The 18,418-nt window shown below is 61.5% G+C and overlaps 1 protein-coding gene across 5 annotated transcripts in view; it reads left to right on the top strand.

The window, feature by feature from the left end:
- Nucleotides 1-18,418, top strand: part of COL5A1 (collagen type V alpha 1 chain) — a 151,806-nt gene that overhangs the window by 97,211 nt on the left and 36,177 nt on the right. For all 5 annotated transcript variants that reach the window (XM_043916327.1, XM_043916326.1, XM_043916329.1 and 2 more), the window contains exons 28-39: nucleotides 1,601-1,645; nucleotides 2,196-2,249; nucleotides 4,303-4,410; nucleotides 4,921-4,974; nucleotides 7,889-7,942; nucleotides 11,270-11,314; nucleotides 11,443-11,496; nucleotides 12,454-12,498; nucleotides 12,980-13,033; nucleotides 14,009-14,062; nucleotides 16,893-16,946; nucleotides 17,714-17,821. In XM_043916327.1, the coding sequence (XP_043772262.1) occupies nucleotides 1,601-1,645; nucleotides 2,196-2,249; nucleotides 4,303-4,410; nucleotides 4,921-4,974; nucleotides 7,889-7,942; nucleotides 11,270-11,314; nucleotides 11,443-11,496; nucleotides 12,454-12,498; nucleotides 12,980-13,033; nucleotides 14,009-14,062; nucleotides 16,893-16,946; nucleotides 17,714-17,821 (729 nt within the window). The remainder of the gene's footprint in view (nucleotides 1-1,600; nucleotides 1,646-2,195; nucleotides 2,250-4,302; nucleotides 4,411-4,920; nucleotides 4,975-7,888; nucleotides 7,943-11,269; nucleotides 11,315-11,442; nucleotides 11,497-12,453; nucleotides 12,499-12,979; nucleotides 13,034-14,008; nucleotides 14,063-16,892; nucleotides 16,947-17,713; nucleotides 17,822-18,418) is intronic.

Here is an 18,418-nt window from a genome sequence, read left to right as displayed (position 1 = left end):
GACTTACCCCTTTCTCAGGGGTCTGTTGGGCTTGACTGTGCAATCACATGGCCCCTCGCTGAGCCCGCGGGGCTGGGGGACTGGTGGAAGCCCTGCATGTGAATCCACTCCAGGCCTGGGAAGCCCCGTCCTCCTCCATGCCCTCACAGACGGTGACCCCGACGGCCCTGCCCCTCCACCGTTCTGTGACCTTGGATCTCCCTCCCCTAACCCTGGGCCACTGGGGCCGTGGTGGGTGCTCTGGTCCAGGGGTCTCACCCAGGGTGGAGTCGCCCCCCAGGGACACCTGGAGACGTTTCTGAGCATCACGGCTTGGAGGGGCTACTTCAGGGTCTACTGAGGGGCAGAGGTCTTGAGAGGCTGCTCCACCCTCTATGTGCCTGGGCACTCTCGCAACAAAGAACCATCCAGACCCTGGGGCGGCAGCACTCAGGCCGGGAAGCCCTGGTCTTCTGTGTCCCCAGCCCCGTTCCCTGGCCTCAGATGGGTCTTGAGGCCATAGAACTTCAGGTCTGGCAGGGATCCACCCAATCCTGTCTCCCCCTCTTCTTTCTGTCCAGGCGTGGGGAGGGAAGCCCCCCCGGCCTGCTGGGCAAGGTGCAGGAGAGCAGGTGCCAGAGCCTCCCTCCAAAATCGGGGTTTCGGGGTCCCTGGCCTCCCCTCTGTTGGGGAGCAGACCGCGGCCTGGGGTGGCACCTGGGGTGCAGGCCGAGCCCGCTCTGCACTCTCTGTGTCTGTCTGACCTGGCCCTCTGACCTCCGCAGCTCTTGTCAGCCCGCCATGGCCTCCGGGCGCAGGCTCAGAGCTGCTGGCTCTGAGCAGAGTTCTTGCCACAAGAGGGCAGCCGGCAGCACCAGGGTCTGGCCGCAGGCTCAGCCGGATCCCAGCGGGAGGCCAGCCTCTCCCGGGCCCCGCGGGCGGGAGGCCTGAGGCCGCCCTGGCTGTCCACTGGGTGGGTTCTGCACCGGGCCGGTAGGCGGCCGCCAAGTCTGTCCCCGGGACGGAGCCGTTTCACCTGGTCCGGCAGGCTCGGACTGGTCCTGCCCTGACGGTTCTTGCCCGGCACGAGGATGAGCCGAGTCCTCAGCCGATCCAATGAGAGGGACGGGGTGGTTGGTGTTACTGGTGATAATTAATGCTATTAAATGCTGTTATAGTTTTGATCAAATATTAATAGTAACAGAGAATGAAGACCGTCAGATGGAACACAGCCCTGCTGAGCATCTGCTCTGTGCCAGGCACAGACCCCGGGGTTCCCCTCACCAGCAGGGACGGGGTGAGGGCTGTCGTCACCCCGACTTTCCAAGTGAACAGAAGTCTGGGGCCTCGTCAGAGGCTACAGAGGGGGCCCTGAACCCGTCTGCCTGAATCTAGAGCCCCAGCTCAGAGCTCAGGTCCCCCTGCTCCCGAAGCCAAAGGGAGACAGGGTGTTTCTGGAAGAGAGCAAGGTGTGGGTGGAGGGGACCCGCATGCCCGGAACCCTCTCTCCCGAGACCGGGGCGCTGAGGGCTGTCCGTGGGGGCGCTCAGCCTCCCGGGTGTTGGGGGTCAGGCCTGCGTTCAGCCTGGGCTGTGACTGCTCCCCTTCCCTCTCTGCACAGGGGGCGGACGGCATCCGAGGCCTGAAGGGCACCAAGGGTGAGAAGGTGAGTGTCCCTGTCCCCTCGCTGGGGCCTGGCCGAGAGCCGGGGAAGGCCACTGGCGTGTGAACCCCCAGTTCACTGACGGCGCCGGTGTATGCAGGTCCCCGTGAACCTTGGGACCTGGTGACTGAGGGCCCCTGAGCCCACCCCTCTGTAGCCCGGCCCGGCAGAGAGCTCCTGGGCTTCCTGTGAGGCCATCAGTCGCGGCCCCGCCCCTCTTGGGGGGTCTTCTGTCGGTCTCCCCCTCCTCAAATCCACCTGTCACCCGCTACTGGGCCTGCGGTCATGTGCACACGAGACAGAGACTCTGAGGAAGGGGTAGGGGTGTCTACAGAGCCGGCCCTGGGGGGCACAGTGAAGCCAGGCCCCCAGGGCTGCAGCCTTCTTGCTGCAAGCCAGCCAAAACCGCAGAAGGCAAAGGGTTAAGGGGGACACAGCTCCCGAGGGCCGGGGCCGGGCACTCAAGAATCCTGACCCAGCATTGGCCGTGGGGTGGGTGAGCCGGGCGGGCTTTCTCTCCCCCAGACTGAGGCTCTCTCTGGTTCCCCTGCAGGGTGAAGACGGCTTCCCGGGCTTCAAAGGAGACATGGGCATCAAGGGCGATCGGGTGAGTGTCGGGGGCAGGGAGGGGCCACAGGGCGGCCTCCCAGGATGGAGCTGAGGCCTCTGTGGAGTTCCTGGCCACCAGCAGCGGCCAGCTCTTCCCCGGCTCCTAGCCAGGCTGCGGCAGCCGACGCCCGGTCCCACCCCGCCTGTGGGGTCACCTGCCCCCCTGCCCTGTATCCATCAGGGGGTCCGTGGGGACTTTCTTCTTGCCGGCCCATACCCTGCCAGTGCTGCAGCCCACAGGGTCGCAAAGAGTCGGACACGACTGGGCGACTGACCAGCAGCACCCCTGGTTTGCAGGGCACTTCCTTTGGCTCCTGAAGTGAAACAGGTGTCCGGGAGAGAGCAGGGGTCGCAGAAATGGCCCAGCTCGCCAGGGAGGGCCGCGTCCTGCCAGAGGCTGCTGGCGGCTCACCAGCAGGGCTGCACCCTGACCGGGGCCTGGGCTCCCTGACCAGCCCTTCGGGCGTCTGGGCCCCCAACCACCTCTTCAGCTGCCCTCAGACCCCGCCGCAGTCCCGGTGTTCTGGACCTCGGGCCGGGCTGTCTGAGGCTGCAGCAGCCTGGCTGTTCTTTAGTGCATATTTTGCCTCGGCTCCAGGGGGGCTGGCTGGGGTGCGGGCAGGCTGGGGTGTGCCACGCTGCAGGTGCCCACAGAAAGCAGTGGCGGTGTCTCCATGGAAGGGAGGGTGATACAGGTGATGCTGGGGGACTGGGCTGGCGGGCCAGCTGCCTGCGGCCGTGGGGACACCCTGGAGACCCCCCAGTAAGTCCAGAAGGAGCAGAGGCCTGCACCCCCGGAGGGGCCCACCGAGGCAGCGGCTGCATCCACACCTGGACGGACGCCGTCAGCGGGAACGGGGCTGCCATGTGGCCGGCCGCCCGATTGTCCCCCACAGAGCGGGCCCGCAGGCGCCGTTGCAGAACCCGCCAGAACCAGGGGGCCTGTGGCGTGGCGCTTTGTCCCGTGCTGGACAGGCAGATGGGATCCCGGCCTCCATCAGAAGGAGGGGAAGAACAGAGAGGCATTCGTTTCACAGTCCTGTCCCGGTGACGCCGCTGCCAAAGACAGCCCTTCTAGAATTTTCTCTACGGTGATGGCTCCCCGCATCTGAGGGGCCTCTCACTGTCTGGCTGGTGAAGGCCCCCTTTACCTTCCTTTCCAACAACGTGACGCACACGTTTCCCAGAGCCGAACCCCAGCCACACGCCGTGCCCTGGGCTCGCCTCTGGCTGAGGATGGACGTGGGGCCGGGAGGGGGCCTCTTCCATCTTAATTTCTCCTGGAGAGGCGTTTCTGCCGACGCTTGGCATTTCCTAATTTCCTGAGGGCTCAGTAAACATGGGAAGGATTCTCGGGTTGAGTGAGCAAAGCGCTTCTTAGGGACAGAGCGTCCTCAGCCTGCAGAGAGCTTGGGGCTGAAGAACGAGGGAGCCGTCAGCCGGCTTTGTTCCCGCCACGCACGTTTCTGGGGCGTGGTTTGCACAGCTGTCCTGCAGCTGCTCCTGGACTCCGGGGATCAGAGGAGGGCCCCACGCAGACGGCGAGGCCAGGCGGGCATTCTGCGGCCGGCTGGGCTCCCGCTGCCACCCTCGCCTGGCCCCCAGGGCCCCCTTCCTACTGTGGCGCAGGCCTCCCGGCCTGTACCTGGCGGAGCCGGTGAGGCAGCGTTTCACCCTTCGGTCTCTGGACACAGCCTGTGGGTCTCCCGTGTGCGCTGACCCTCAGGCTGCAGTCCGGCCGGGCTCCTGGGCCCTTCCGGCCCCTCTCGAGTCTTCAGGAGAAGAAGGCAGCTTCCCCCGCCGCCACCCACTGCCTGGTGGGGAAATAGCAGTTCAGAGCTCCTAGTTCAGCCAGGAGGTGCTTGACTGGAGGTCACTGGGAAGAGGAGGCCGTGGGCCTGAGAGTGGGCTCCCGGGGCCGGGCCGGGGCTCGGTCTGTTTGAGCCGGCCCAGCGACGCTTGCCACCCACCCCTCACTCCCAGATGGTGGGGGCAGCCCCGCGGACCGCAGTCTGTGGGCGACGCCCTCACCTCCTCCTTCTGACCTGCAGGGAGAGATCGGCCCACCTGGTCCCAGAGGGGAGGACGGTCCCGAAGGCCCCAAGGGGCGAGGCGGTCCGAACGGTGACCCGGGTCCTCTGGGACCCCCTGGGGAGAAGGTACGTGATGCGGGAGCCGGGCTGCTGGGCCACCTCACCGCTCCTGGGGGCGTTCCCTCCTCTGGCTCAGCTCCTGGCTGAGCTCAGGGCTGGGAGCAGGGGCTCCTGACAGCTGCTCTTACACCTGTGGGGGGGCCGCCCCCTCATCTCACTCCCCCACGCCCTACCCCAGCCCCCGCACAGGAACCGGCTCACAAGTAGCCCAAACACCCCACCCTGTCCAGCACCAAGGCTGGGGCGCTCCGACAGAAGGATTGAGCAAAACCCCACAGACAGAGAGCGCTTTTCCCACCTCCACCCATTGGCTTCACCAGGGATGTCCACTTCTGCTCGAGGGGCCTTGCTCCAAACCATGCAGGGATTCCAGGGGAGACACCATCCCAGTAGGTCAGGCGGGCTCTCTCTGGAGGCCGTGGAGACCGCACCCTGCTCCAGTCCCCCTGCCGACACTCACCTCTCTGTTCCAAGCAGGGCCAGCCGGCTCATGACGCACCTCCTTTCTCTCCGCAGGGCAAACTCGGAGTCCCAGGACTGCCAGGCTACCCAGGAAGACAGGGGCCAAAGGTAACGTACAGGCTGGTGAGGCCTGACCACGGGCGTCTCCCCGCCCTGCACACCCTCGCACACCTGCCCCCCGCGCAGCTGCTCTGACAAAGCAGGAGGTCACGGTGGCCGTGCCCCGGTTCTGCCCCACTCAGCCTTCTCAGTGACTTGGCTGAGTCAGAAGGAGGGCCTGGGAGAATTAGGTGAGCCTTTCAGAGAGGCGACCACCCAGCAGATCCTGGGCTGCACCTCCAGTCCCCCTGGCCTCTCAGGGACTTTGTGCACTGGTTTCTCCACACCCAGAGCTGTGTACCTCCCTCAGAGTTAATTCTCCCTGGAAATTCAGAGGTTATTTGCTCATAACTGAGCGTAAAAGAAAGACGAAAACTTTCTTATATGAAATCATGTTTTATGTTATGTGAAACAGCTCCTTGAGGCTTTGCAAATCACTTAAACCATTTTTTCTCTCTCACCTTTTATTATTCATGGTTCTTCCTTAAAAATTTGCCAGCTGCCTGCACTAGAGATGTAATTAACAGCAAAAGAGAACTCACAGGCCTGTCAGGCTTGTGTCTGCGCATCCCGCCCTCCTCCGGCTTCAAGCCTCCGGACGCCCTCCTTGGTAGGAGAGGCAGGGTCCGCGGGCTGGGCTGCAGCTCTCGGTGTCCCCACGCGGCTGATGGCAGTGCCCACAGCAGTCCTCCCTGGGGAGCGGCAAGTCTCCCCCTGGGGCGGGCGAGCCCACAGCCGCCACTCGGGAGGGAATCATCTGCCATGAAACAGTTTTGCTTCATGTCTGTTAGCGACATGCCTATTGACCGCAGTGCTGGCCACTGTATTTGTTTGGAGAGACCCCGATGGACACGTTTCATCTCCTGAATGTGTGTCCATTTGGAGGGGGGTGGAAGAAAGGAGGAGTTTGGGAGAGACGAGATGGGGGGTATAGATCAAGTTCAGGCAGCTTTTTGTAGAGGCAGGGGGAGAACCCTGAAGCTGCTTGGGCAGTCTGGACGGTCCTGGGGCAGAGACCCCGCTTCTGAGCTGAGAGCCGTGAAGCCAGACCCGTGGTTTTCCCGCCACGGAGCTCAGTCCAGTCTCCTCCTTGTATCAGCAGGCGGCACACAGGTGGGTTGGCCAAGCTGAGCCCGTTGGCAGAGGTAGCATCAGTAAACTTGTCCTGGTCTAGGCACACACTCAGGTCAGGGTTCTAAGTCAGGTGGAGGGTAGGGACGGACTCAGGAATTGGTTTGGACAGTGTCAGCGGGAGCTCACATGGTTGGTGTTTGGATGTTTGTCCAATCAAAGCTCTTAGTGCTTACCTGCCTGTGTGTACCTCTTAAAGTTCTAGAATTAAAAGAGCCATGCGATGCCATGGTTGGTGCATAAATTTGCATTCATTTTTGACTTTGTAAGCTGCCATGCTTTATTTAGAGGTGTTCTGAGAAGATAAAACATGACAACAAGGCGCAAAAAGCAAATGTCACAAATGTGAGATTCACACGTCTCCCCCAGTTAATCGTGGGTACATGCTCTTTTCTCCCAAAACACCAGTGTTTTGCAGACATGGGTGTGAGAGGAGGGTGTGGAGAGAGGGAGGAAGGGGAAGCACGGTTAAGATTTAGTTCTGATTTTTAGATTTGGAGTCTGTGAGATGCTCAGGAAATACTGGGTAGGTGGGTGGTGGGTGGGCAGGTTGATGGGTGGTTTGTTGGATGGATGGATGGTGGGTAGGTGGGCGGATGGAGGGATGGGTGGTGGGTAGGTGGGCGGATGGAGGGATGGGTGGTGGATGATGGATGGATGGATGGTGGATGAATGGTGGGTGGGTAGATGGATGGATGGGTGGGTGGTGGATGATGGATGGATGGATGGTGGGTAGATGGGGAGATGGAGGGATGGGTGGTGGGTAGGTGGGTGAATGGAGGCATGGGTGGTGGGTAGATGGGCGGATGGAGGGATGGGTGGTGGTTGGGTGGGCGGATAGAGGGATGGATGGTGGGTAGGTGGGCGGATGGAGGGATGGGTGGCGGGTAGGTGGGCGGATGGAGGGATGGGTGGTGGATGATGGATGGATGGATGGTGGATGAATGGTGGGTGGGTAGATGGATGGGTGGTGGGTGGTGGAGGGAAGGATGGATGGGTGGTGGGTAGATGGGCAGATGGAGGGATGGGTGGTGGGTGGATGGAGGCATGGGTGGTGGGTAGACGGGCAGATGGAGGGATGGGTGGTAGGTGGTGGAGGGATGGATGGATGGTACATGGGTAGTGGGTAGATGGATGGGTGGTGGCTGGTGGATGATGGATGGATGGGTGGTGGGTGGTGGATGATGGATGGATGGGTGGTGGGTAGGTGGGCGGATGGAGGGATGGGTGGTGGATGATGGATGGATGGATGGTGGATGAATGGTGGGTGGGTAGATGGATGGGTGGTGGGTGGTGGAGGGAAGGATGGATGGGTGGTGGGTAGATGGGCAGATGGAGGGATGGGTGGTGGGTGGATGGAGGCATGGGTGGTGGGTAGACGGGCAGATGGAGGGATGGGTGGTAGGTGGTGGAGGGATGGATGGATGGTACATGGGTAGTGGGTAGATGGATGGGTGGTGGCTGGTGGATGATGGATGGATGGGTGGTGGGTGGTGGATGATGGATGGATGGGTGGTGGGTGGTGGATGATGGATGGATGGGTGGTGGGTAGGTGGGCGGATGGGTGGATGGGTGGTGGTTAGGTGGGCGGATAGAGGGATGGATGCTGGGTAGGTGGGCGGATGGGTGGACGGGTGGTGGACGGTGGACAGCTGGGTGGCGAGTGGCGGGTGGTGGTGGGGAGTCTGGTCTGGGGCTGAGAGCCCCGGCAGGCTCGCCCTCCGGCTGGCACAGGCACACAGCTGTCCCTGCTCAGGCTGTCATGCTTCTTCCCTCGTGAACTCTCTTGCAGGGTTCCATCGGATTTCCTGGATTTCCTGGCGCCAATGGAGAGAAGGGCGGCAGGGTAAGGACGGTCTGGCCTCTGCCCAGGCAGTTTGTTCTGCTGCCTCGGTGTTTAGCGAGTCTGTTCTCCAGCAGACCCTGTTTATTTCTCACCCACTTTGCTGCCAGAACTGCTTTCCGGAACAGCTGACCTTAAGTCTTTACACTAAGCGCTGGTGACTCTCGGAACGCTGGGCCGGGCGGGAGTGCGGTAGATTAGGCAGCCGGCCAGAGAGGGAGGCGTGTGGAGGACACGGCGCTTTCTCACGCTTGCCGCGATCGCAGCCGCTCTCGGGTCACGGGCGAAACCCAGACTCTTCTCTTGCAGCCCGAGTGACTCGCGTTAAAAGGCGGGGAAGGGCCCTTGCTCTGTGCTCACGTCTCAGCGAGTCCCTCTTCCAGGGTCCCGGTGCCCCCCATCTTCCCGGGCTGCCGCCGACACTGGAAACCCTCCGGGGGGCAGCGGGCCTGGCTTCCCTCCCTTGTCATCGGGTGTGAAGGTGATCCGAGGGCCCAGGCTGGGGGGCCGTCCCCCCAGCCTCGCCAGCCCAGGCCCTCCGGCGGGAACTGCCCTGAGATCTGCTTAGGGGCGCCACACAGGGCGGCCTGAGCACTGCTCCCGGCCGAACGGGATCAAAAGGTCCTCTTGGGCCTTTGGACTCTGAGCGGCCTTGAGCACAGGCGTGTGGGGTGTGCAGGGCAGGCCTGGGCTGGTCCTCCCCGCCCAGACGGACAGGCTGCCCCCGCGGAGGGGTCACCCAACCACCGTTGCTGTCTTTGAGCTGACACAGTGCGATCTCTTGAAAGCAGGGGGGAAGACCTAAAGCCAACCGAAGTCCATGTAAATGGACGTGTTTGCCAGACTCAGGAAAGAGAAAACGGGGTTTCCTGAGTGCAGGTCGACCACATGCCACGGGGAGACCCTGATCTGTGTGTGTCGGTGTCTGGACGTGTCTACACATCCATCTGTATCTGAATGTTTGTATCGCGTCTGCATCGTGTCCTCGTCTACGTACCTGAGTATTTCTATGTCGTGTCTGTATCACGTCCGTGTCTGTATCTGTAGTTACATCTGTCCGTGTGTCTCTCCCCCACCTGCCTACCTATCTGTCTCATTCTTCCTGGTGGGGACAGTCTGACTAGCGTCTTGGGGAAAGGTGGTCACTCCTGGAAAGTAGTCCAGGGTCTCTAAAAGCTGAGGAACCTCAGAGCCACAGAGCAGGCAGCCCCGGTGCTGGAGAACAGGGCCTTCCACACCACATTGCCAAGAGAATCCCCAGGAGGGGTCACGACGGCTAACAGGGGCCTGTGATGTGACCGCCGCCCCTTTGCATGGAGGAGCCGGGCTGGGGATGCCGCAGAGGCCTGATCGTGGCCCTGGGACCAGCACTCCGCCCTGAGCCCTGCTCCCCTCTCCCGCTCCTCAGCTGCCCCACCCCTGAGCTGAGAAGGCCGGGCAGGTGCCCGGACGCCCCTGGCCCCCACAGGCCGTTGTTCCAGGGCATCGGCACGCGGGTCACTGAGGTCATCACTGCAAACGGGTGGTTGGAAAGCAGGGGGGGCCTCGGACCGGGGCCTGGCTCCTGGTCTGAGAGTCTGACTTGGTTCCCGGGGCCTGAAGCCTGGACACCTCGAGGAAACCGTCTCCTTCGGGGTTTATGCAGATGCATCTGGGGGCTGGGATACTGGACGTGACGGGTGGCGTGTGTGCTGACACGCGTGTGCCCCCGTGTGCGGGCTGCCTGAGAGCCGGCAGGTGTTCGTCCGTCCGCCTCGTCCTGGCCTCTCTGGAGGGGCTGGCTGGGTCGGCGGACCACTGGCTGGGAGGTCCGTGTGCAGCTGGCTGTCACGTGACCAGCTGATGGCTTGTCTCTGTCACTGGCCTGCACCCTGGGCCAAGGCGGGGTCCCTGCCAGACCGGCTTGGGAAGAGCCAGCCCTTTAGCGATGCTACCAGCAATCGGAAGCTTCCATCGCCAGCTTAGGGCATCTCGACTCTACTGAGGCCAGTTCTGGGAGGGCCCCTGCCTCCCCTGCAAGCCCACGCGGACAGGCGCTCATGGGAGATTCGCTGAGGAGGCCGTGGGTGGGGCATCTTCTGTCCAGTGGCCTCCGTCACCAGGATGCAGACTCTGGCTTCATTTACGAGGAAACCTGGGAAGCCTGGTGTCGCCTGGGAGGCCGACGGAATCCGAGGCTGAGGCTGGGGCAGTTTGTTTAGGTTGGAACCGAGAGCTGGTCAGGCTGCAAGATCAGAACCGTGATCCAGGCCGTGCTGTTGGACGGAGGCTTGGCATGAGCTGACATGCCTGCTGGACTCACCCACAGACGCCAGAAGTCACCCGGGGTGGCCACGGTGTCCCACTGGCGGGAGCCCGTCGGTTGAAGAAAGCAGATGTTTCATTAATTCTCGTCGGCAAATATTTATTTGAAGCCAAGAGATACCGCCGCCTAATGAAAGCAGTGAGACCAGCGTGCATTGTTTAAAAGCATCGTAATTACCTCATCATCATAAATGGTTTTATTAAATTCCTTTCAAAATGGGAGGCTCTGGAAAGCAGTTTTGGTTCTGGCAGCAAATGAGTGAAAGATGGTGAGAGGAGATGTATCAGGTGGCCCTTAGCAATGCAGATCCATCTTGGGCTTTGTCGTTAGAAACCGGGGAAAAAAAATAACTCCGGAAAATGAATGGAGAAGCAGTGGAGATGCAGGGCACTGATCAATCCGTTACTTGCACACGCTGTAGGTAAACTGCACTTAGAGCTATTATGTCTTTGCTTTGGGGAAAAAAAATTGCAGTGCATTTGTTTTCCGTGGTTTGGAAAATGCAAAACAACGGAGAGGAGTCTAAATTCTATTAGAAGAGAAGCAAATGACTCTGGGATATATGATTTATATATTAAATTGCAAGTTTGTTTGTCTGCAGAGCCTGTTGAAAATTTAATGGCTAATATCCTTAACTGTAGCGGAAGTAAATTATGTATGAAAGGGGTTGACTTTCTCCTCTTGTAATAATGATTCCCCCCCACCTCCACTGCTGTGAGAGATGAAGAGGGAAGGTTGGAGGAGGGGGAAGGCAGAGGGAGTGAATGCTTTGAGGGGAGGAAACCAGAGAAGAGAGGTAAACACCCCTCAGGCGGCAGAGGGGGCTAGGGTTTCAGAAGACCCTCATGCAGACGTGTGAAGCTGTGTGCATTGCCCAAGCAGTGCGGCCTGCCACCCTGACACGTCTGCCTTTAAAGCCAAGATGAGGGGGTGGGCCTTTCTAGCTTGACTTCCAGCGGTCTCTGCATCACCCAGGCAGTGGCCGGCATGCCACGTGACTGACCAACACCCTTCTCTGATTGCAGGGCACCCCTGGGAAGCCGGGACCACGGGGGCAGCGAGGCCCGACGGTAACCCTGGGCGGAGGGCGGCCTCCAGGCTGGGCGCGGGTGGTGGGGCGCCTGCCTGGTGGGAGCGGGGATGAAGGCATTGCGCACGCGGGGTTGGGGCCCACCTGTCTTCTCTTCCGTTTGTCCAGGGCCCACGAGGTGAAAGAGGCCCGCGGGGCATCACTGGGAAGCCTGGCCCCAAGGTGAGTGTGCAGTCTCCTCTGCGGCCCCGGCCTGACCCCGAGTTCTTGATGCTGTCCACCCCGACAGAGGGGGCCCCATGGCCTTCTCCACTGCAAAAAATAAAAGAATGAAAGAAGATTTCTTGGGGGTATTTAAGAAGGAGCTGGTTGAGTTAGGTGAGGTCGAATCACAGAGGCCACCTGGGGCCACTGCAGCGTGGAGGTCAGGCCCAGCCAGGCTTTGGACCAATGTCCCCCCAGCTCTGATGGGGAGGCCCCATTTCTCTTCAAAGCCCTTCAAAGAGGGCTTTGGAAGAGACATCTTGCCTGGATTCTAAAGAAAGTTCTTTCCGCCCCTGCAAGAGCCTAGGCCTGCCTCTAAGGCCTCTTCTCCCGCCCTGGGGCCTTGACACCACTCCTCCAATCAGCGTGGAAGCAGACCTCAGCCAGGCAGTAAGCCGTCCTGTCCTGGGCTGTGCAGGGCGTGATCCCAGTGCACTTTGCTGCGAAGGAGATGGGCCCACGCCTGGCGGAGGCGGAGAGCCAGGCAGGGGCAGAGCTGGCCCGGGGGCTGCCCGAGCCCCTCCGTGATGAGCTCTGGGCCCAGTCACGCTCCCAGGAGGCTGACTTCACGCTCAGCTGTTGCCTGGCGTTGGGTGGGCCCGGGACGCAGGCTGTGTCCCATCTCCTCGTGAGCTTTGGCGCCTGGTGGGAGCCTGGCCTTTGTCCCAGAGCAGCAGCGCGTTCTTCTGGGAGCATCCCAGCCCCGGCAAGGCCGACTCAGTGTGTGCAGAGGCGAGGACGCCCGAGGCTAACGCTCTGCTCCGTACGGAGGATCCGGCGGGGTGACTCCAGAGGGCGCAGGGGCGCTAGGCGGTTCTGCACCTGTGATGATGTCATGGGCCAGTCTTTCCATCAAAACCGTAATGACAGAAATAGTAATGATAAGCTCTTCTTGCTCTTTCCCTGCCTTCCCAGGGCAACTCCGGAGGCGATGGCCCAGCCGGTCCTCCAGGTGAACGGGTAAGCACCTGGACGCATCCAGGACGCCCCCGGAGCATCTGCAGGAGAGCTGCCTGCCCTCAGTGGCCCCCAGCATGTCTTCCTGGATGGGCGGGGCTGAGCACAGCCGGCCTTCGACCCTGAAGAAGGAGGGTGGTTCCTGAAATCCAGGGGTGGCTTGGAGGTGGCCTTCCCCGGGAGTAAAGTCTTTTCTGTTGGTTGGAGGTGGCGACCCCATCCCCTTGGCCCTGGCCTTGGGGTTTGGGGTGGGGGGTGGCTGAGATGTCAGGAAACTGAGTCCTGGGCCCCTCGCTGCCCCGAGGGACCTTCTTGTGTGACTGGACTTCCTTTTCACATCGGCGAGGGCAGGGCTGGAAAGAGCTTTTCAGAAGTCATGGGGAGCAGAGCTAACCATGCCTGTGCTCAGAGATCCGGTGGTGGGGCTACTGGGCCCACTGCTGGGAAGATGTCTGTCCTCATACTGACTGTTGTCTGTCCCCAGGGACCCAACGGACCCCAAGGACCCACGGGGTTCCCTGGACCAAAGGGCCCCCCGGTGAGTACCGCATTTTCCCTGTGGGGCCAGCCCAGGGTGTCCCGGAGATGCTGGTCCTTCCCCAGGGCTCCGGCCTCCAGGCAGTGGGCTTGGGGGAGGGAGGCCAGCCCAGGAGCTCTGGCTGGAGGAGCAGCTTTGGGGCGCGTGGACCCCTCAGTCATCCAGACCATCACGACTGTCCAGTCGGCCCTGAGACAGGGTGGTAGCGCTGTCACGACAAATGGCCACAGGCCCAGCCCCTCAAAACCACAGAGACGCTTTCTCTCCCCGTCCGGAGGCCAGAGCCTGGACTCCCGGGGTCGGGGTCCGATTTTTCCCCTGGAGGCCTCTCCCAGCCCCCGGCCCCCCGGGCTTGTAGACCCTCACCCCCACCTCCGCCTGCATCTTCTCCTGGCCTTCTCCTCTCTCTCCTCGCTCTCTTCTCTCTCTCCTCTTCTCCTCTCTCACGTTCTCTGTCTCTACCCGCTGGCCCCTGGATGACGGCCCAGCCGTCCCAGACCTCACCTTGACCTGATCCCATCTGCAGAGACCCTGTTCCCAAATGAGGCCAGGGTTGCAGCTTCCGGGGGTTAAGACCTCAGCCTATTTTTTCTGGTGGCGGTGGGGAGAGGCACGGCTCAGCTTGCAACTGTATTTCCTCTGAGAAGGAAAAGCCCCTCATCGCAGGAATTGCTGCCTATCGGGACTCGCGTGGGCACAAGGCTTAGGAAGGGGCTTGGCCTCTGCACTGCACAGACCTGGGCCCAGCGCCTCCCGCACTCGGCCTCAGGGCAGCGGATGCCTTGGCTTCTCCCCGTGGGCGGCGACAGTGACCTCGGGTGGATGTGAGGGCCCAAGGGGGCGGTGCCCAGACCCCGGGCGCCCAGCAGTACTGTCACTGTGACTTGGCCGCCACCACCTTCGTACCCCTGGGGGCACGAAGCCCTGAAGGTGCGCGTCTCAAGAGATGACGCTTCCTTCCTTTGTTTTCTGCAGGGGCCCCCGGGCAAGGACGGGCTCCCGGGACACCCCGGACAGCGAGGCGAGACGGTGAGTGTGGGCAGGGCCGGGGGATGTGGGCGCTGCGCCCGACCTTCGCTGCCAGTCGGCTCGGGCAGGGCTGAGGTTCCGCCTTGGGAAGCCCCCCGAGGGCCGGCTGGCTCCTGTGGCCGCAGGATGCGGCCTGTCTGGACAGAGCTCCGTGGCCTCCGAGCCGCCCCCTTGGTCTCCGTCTGTGAGGGCAAGTGTTGGCTTCAAGCTGTCCTGGCCAGCCTGGCCCAAGGTCACACGTGCAACCATCGTGACGCCAACGAAACCTAGAGCAGTGGCCTCCGCCTCCTCCGGGAGGGTCGGAGAGCGGCCCAGTGCACGCCACGCGTGTCTGAACTGGATGCTCCTTGGGAAGGTCCTCCACTTCCAGCTTGTCTGGTTACTTTTTGCCGCCCCCAGCACTGTCCGTCCTGGCCCTTCTGGCCTCGGGGGGATGGTAGGGAGCCAGATGGCTCCACCCAAGTCCCCTTTCCAGTAAGGGGGATGGGTGGCCGGTCGGGTTGGAGTTTGGGCCTTGGCTATGCTCAGGGCCAGCGTCTCTGCTGTTACAGGCTCCCCTTGGCCTTGCCCTGACCTGTAGCCGTGTCCGTGACAGTCTTCGACAGCTGGACTTAATGGACGCCCACCTTTTTTAGTTCTAGAAAAACCATTGGGATCACTTCCCGGTCCCAGGAGCCACAGGGGATTCAACCACGCTTCAGGCTGTGTCCCCTCCAGGCCTGTCCCTGGGAAGGGCGTGGGCACAGCGGTGACCTCGGGCATCCCCGCTCTGGACAGTTGGGGTTCACAGTGCCTGGTGACCTCCTGGCCGCCATGGTGGTGGAAGGTGGCCCACGGGAAGGCCCCTTGTGTCTGCATCTGGTGCCTGTGTGGTCAGAGACCCCTGACGGACTCTCCCAGGAGGAGCCGTCCCCTCGTGAAGTGAGATCCTTCGCAGCACACTTAATAAGCTCTTGGTGCCACTTAAAAACATCCCCGTGTCCCTTTCTGGCTCACGGTGATGAAGCATCTTCTAAATGTGCTGTCCTGGCGTTCTCCCTGGTGCTCAGTGACCGATAAACAGAGTTTACTTTGGTCTTTTGTTTATGGAGAAAAGTTAAAACTCCCCCAGCTTTGCAGATTTCTCTCTAATGCTTTCCTGAGCGGACCAGACAGAAGGTTTCTCATCTCACGGTGTGCGCTGTCCCCTCTGCCTTCTGGGAAGAAGCTGGCAGAGTGATTAAGCCGCTTGTTTGCTGGGAAAGTAGGACAGGTTCTTCCCGGCCCCCCCTGCCACGCCTGGCTGCCCCCAGAGACGCAGGGGCATGCCCATCTGGACCCGCCTGGGGGTGTCGCGTCCTCCAGGGGTCGGTCCAGACGCCCTGCAGAGAGGTCCTCCTTGGGGTGTTGACCTGTGCTTTCGTTAGAGAACTGGAAACTCCTAAACGCAAGCCCAGAGCCAGCTTGTCACAGTGGGCTAGAGACGAATCCCGGCCTCAGCTGGCATGGGTGTCCCCCCAGTGGACCACACGGCAGGCCTTCCTTGCCCTCACGTGGGCACTGCTGCCCAGCCCCCCGAGCGGGGGCGATGCCTTCCCTCTGTCCGGCGTGCCTTGTTTCTGACCCTGTAAAGGCTGCTGGCCTTGCGGCTGAGATCGAGTATAGTGCGGGGGCTTTATAGCTGGCCTGGTGGTAAAGAACCCGCCTGCCGAGGCTGGAGGCACAAGAGATGCAGGTTCAATCCCTGGGTCAGGAAGATCCCCTGGAGTAGGAAATGGCTACCCATTCCAGTACTCCTTCTGGAAAATTCCATGGACGGGGAGACTGGTGGGCTACACTCCATGGGGTCACCAAGAGTCGGACATGGCTGAACACACAGGCCGCCTGCAGGGACGCTGCTTCGGCCGCGGCCGTGTCAGCCCGTGCGTGCCCCTCCGCTGGGCCCAAAGAGGGAGCCCTCCCAGACTGCCTGAAGCTGCCGCTGCTCTGGGTCCACACAGTCCAGCGGCTGAGCATCAAGGGTCCCTCAGCTGCAAGCTCGCTGGCCATCATGGGGTGGGTCAGAGGCCCTTGCCCGTCAGCCCCATGGGCAGCTGGCCCCGCAGCTCTTGCTGCGGCCTTAAATGAGCCGCTTCCCTCTCCGGACGCTGTAGTTTCCACTGAAAGCCTCCCGGGCGTAGCATCTGCACGTCTTCCCCAGCGTCACGTGGCACCTGCAGATGGCATCTTGTCCACACGTGCCGAGCTCCGTGGATGTGCCGGAAATTAAACCCGCGGTGCTCTGCCGTCAGCTTCGCCTCCGGGGGAGAGCGTGTGCAGAGCAGCCAGGCGGCCGGGTCCGTGCCAGTGAGCGGAGCAGAAACGAGCGATTCCTGTTGAGTCGAGCTAAGAATACCTCCCAGCTGCCGCACTGTGGAAGCGGCAGGTCCCTGCTGCTTCCGGAGTTTAATCAGTGCCGTATGACACCACCTGTCCTGCCCCAGGGCCTTGGCGACTCCAGCAGGACGGTCCCCACAAAGTCTCTAATGAGCTACAGCCCAGAGGTGGCTCCCGAGTCTAGTTTCCAGTGGCTGTGACACCAAGTCTGCTCAGAGAGTGGACGCTTAGTGACATGAGGAAGATGAACGGTTATAGAGTGTATTTCTCAGCGCAAAGCGGGGTGCTGGAAGCAGCTAGTGAAACGAACCTGTCTGGTTTCCTGACCTTCCTAAATTCATGCAAAGTGGAACAAGAGAAATGGCCTTTTTAAATGAGGTCTGGGACGTCCACTGTTTTGGGGTGGGGTGGGGGCTGGGGGTGAGCTTCTGTTGGCCACTTCAGCCGTCTCAGCTGGCTGACTCTCTCTTCACAGGGTTTCCAAGGCAAGACCGGCCCTCCAGGCCCCCCCGGTGTGGTCGGCCCTCAGGTGAGACACAGCCCCCGCTGGCATCTCTGGTCGTCTCGGGTCCCCTTCCATTCGGGAGACACGGTCACGCTCGGGGCAGAAGATCCCCACATCCTCAGGGTGCGGGTGCAGCCAGGGGGCGTCACAAGGCCTGGAGTGCTTGTTCAGAGGTGCTTTCCCTGCAGCAGAGCAGGTGCAGAGGGGGGAGTGATCGCGTGACGCCGACCGAATGGGCAGAGCCGGGCAGGCTCGGGGAGTCCGGCTTCCGCCCTCCAGGCAGCCCAACCCTTGGGCTCCACGCAGCCTGACTTCCCACCCTGCATCCTGTGTCCGGGGCTGCCATTCTAGCCTTGGATCTGTGCGAGAATGGGCTTGCAGGCTCAGGGCCGCCAAGCGGGGTGCAGTCACCTTGCTTCCCAGAAAGTCCGCTCCTAACGTGGCGGTAAATAAGATACTGACCCAGGAAACGAGGGTGCGCCCCCCGCCCTTCCCTGCACGGGGGTTCCCCCCTGAGGCTCAGGAAACGCAGGCCCTGCCGGCTCCATCGGAGACGACACGCAGGACCACGGTGAGGGCCAGGCAGCGGCTGGTGAACACTCACCCGGAGCGCTTTGCTCTCGCTCGGCTTTTACAGAAGGAGACCACCTTCCAAGGAAGGCGGCCGTCTGGTGGGCTCGCAGCGGCCCTTCGCCTCTGCTACCAGCGTGTCCTTAGACTGGGGCAGAGAAGGTTACTTTCTTTGCATGTCCCTGGAACGTGTTTCCTGCTGACACGCTTTTTCCCTGCAGGGTCCCACCGGGGAAACGGGTCCCATGGGCGAGCGTGGCCACCCTGGGCCCCCAGGCCCCCCCGGTGAACAGGGGCTCCCAGGCCTGGCCGGGAAAGAAGGGACGAAGGTGAGTGGCTGGGACCTCCGTCCCAGGTGGACTTTCCTGGGGACGGTTTCTGCCTTTGGTCTGTCTTTCCGTTGCTTTTCTCTGATGAATGGGTGATTCTCAAGCAGCTGCTCTTCATGCCAATGCATCCCCTCAGGCCAGGGACTCAGCTCCTCTCTGCTCACTTGGAAGGAGGGCCTGAGCTGACCAGCTGCCCGGACAGAGATGATGGGGGGCTTTGGACCACCTCTTCCCCAGGGCACCCGAAGTGGCCGCCCACCCATTCCCAGAAACGGACAGAACTCTGACACTTCATGTGTCTAAACTGAAGTTAGCGGAAAGTGACCCTTTAAAAAATTCTCCACTTTAAGACATGAAAAATTGTCATTCAGTCGCTAAGTCGTGTCCAACTCCTCGCGACTCCAGGGACTGTAGCACGCCAGGCTTCCCTGCCCTCCACCACCTCTCAAAATTTGCTCAAACTCATGTCCATTGAATTGGTGATGCTATCTAACCATCTCATCCTCTGCCACCCCCTTCTCCTTTTGCCTTCAATCTTTCCCAGTATCAGGGTCTTTTCCAGTGAGTCGGTTCTTTGCATCAGGCCAAAGTATTGGA

The sequence above is a fragment of the Cervus elaphus genome, chromosome 11 (assembly GCF_910594005.1).
Source record: "Cervus elaphus chromosome 11, mCerEla1.1, whole genome shotgun sequence".
Lineage (NCBI taxonomy): Eukaryota > Metazoa > Chordata > Mammalia > Artiodactyla > Cervidae > Cervus > Cervus elaphus.
This window is presented reverse-complemented; position numbering and strand designations above follow the sequence as displayed.